The sequence below is a fragment of the Barbus barbus genome (assembly GCF_936440315.1).
Source record: "Barbus barbus genome assembly, chromosome: 38".
Classification (NCBI taxonomy): domain Eukaryota; kingdom Metazoa; phylum Chordata; class Actinopteri; order Cypriniformes; family Cyprinidae; genus Barbus; species Barbus barbus.
Window position 1 is genome coordinate 10,978,988 of NC_136716.1, and position 1,724 is coordinate 10,980,711.

Genomic DNA, 1,724 nt, shown 5'->3' on the forward strand with positions numbered 1-1,724 from the left:
TCAGGATAAAACCATAGTTTGAAACTCTGTAGGGAAGGAGGAACATCAGAATTTAAAATATAGTCAAATCATTCAGACAATGATTATAATAAACTGATTTAACAGGGTTAGTCCAAAATAAACCTTTTCTGTATAGTTCTCACTTAAGTGTTTGAGCATGTGCTAAATTCATTTGATTTGATCAAATTAAACACTAATAAGGAGACAATTTTACGCTGAGCTATCTTTCTCAGAAATTTGCATGCTGCTTAGACTTTGTATTGTCCCAGTGCGTGTGCATGACAGTTTCTCAGGATTTAAATAATAATTTGAGGTGACCCTGATCTTTGATCCTTTTATGTAATGCAGTGATAGATTTTTTTCCACTAGAGTTTCCATGAGCTAAAACAGCTATTAAATCTTAGCACATCTCTGAATAGTGATCAGAGAGAGAAATTACATAACAGACAAGCAAAGGACATAAAGTAACAGATTTAACAAAGTAAAAATGCTAAATAAATACAGCTTTTTAAAGGGAAAAAAATCTTCTGAAATCTGAAAACTGTGCATACAAAATGATAGAACATGTAGATGCATAAAACACAATAAATAAGACAAGAAAAAACAGGCACAATCTTATGAGAAAACATTACCGTCTACTCCAATCCGGCCATCGCTATCATCATCTGCAGCTGTAAGGAGGCTCTTAATCTCCTTTTCTGTCAGGGTTCGCGCCCCCGGGAAAAATCGCTGGAGAAAGAACCTGATTCACACAAATCCATTGATGAGAAGAACGAAGTGCTGCACTGAACTGTGACTCTTCAACTTCAAGCAGCTCTGCATTTAAACCCATTTTTCATTTTAGATCTTTCACATAGGCTACAGCTCATCAATCAAATAATCAAATATGATCTCTTTCTCCTGTCCTGGCTAAAATGTGAGCTAAAATTGAAACCCTTCAAAGGACTGTTGTGAATGTCATCTCTCCAGCCCTGGGTTCTAGTTCTGCTGAGGTCATTACATAATGCAAATAAATCGCATAAAGCAGGGACAGAAAAATCATAATGACAGCATCTCCACGGATTACATTTGAAAAGGACTTAGTTTAAATGGAGCTGTGGTATTATCAGGTAAGACGTGGACCTTTAATGTAAAGCATAAACAAAACTAATTCTCTTTATGCATCGGATTTCTTGTATTTCCGTAACGAACATAGTATTTTTAGCATTAGAAAGTGCTTTCTCTGATCACACTGAACAACAAAGCAACATATTGAAGCCATAAACGCTTTAGGAACTGTGCCTCGAGTAACATGAAATCACAACAATATAATCTATGGCTCTGTAACTGGGGGTAGAGCATTGGCAAACACTGAAATCACATCACATCATTGTTTGTGATGTATCACACATGAATTTAGTTCTAGCCAAAATGACATACTTCAGCTCAGCCTCCTCAATAAATCCACTGTTATCTTCATCTATGATGCGGAAGACATCCTTCACCTCTTGGGCACTTTTCTGGCTCAGGCCACAAAGTTGGAAGAACTTTTTATAACAAAAGGAGTCTGGAGCTGTTGGAGAAAAGGCAACATGAGAATTATTGTCATTGTTGTCTCAACATGAGACGATTCAAACTTGTCTCCACATTATTATTTATCATTATTAAAAAATTTAGTACATACCTTGGCAGTCTTTGACAGCGTTTTCAATGGCCTCAGCCGAGAGGATGGAAGTAAGTGACAT

General features: G+C 36.5%; 1 protein-coding gene across 1 annotated transcript; it reads right to left on the reverse strand.

Annotated features, from left to right (window-relative positions):
• Positions 1–1,724, reverse strand: pvalb9 (parvalbumin 9; the record flags this gene model as incomplete). The annotated part of the gene is made up of 4 exons (XM_079397902.1): positions 1–26; positions 633–742; positions 1,420–1,552; positions 1,664–1,724. 4 exons carry the CDS (start codon positions 1,722–1,724, stop codon positions 1–3), a joined length of 330 nt encoding a protein of 109 aa, XP_079254028.1.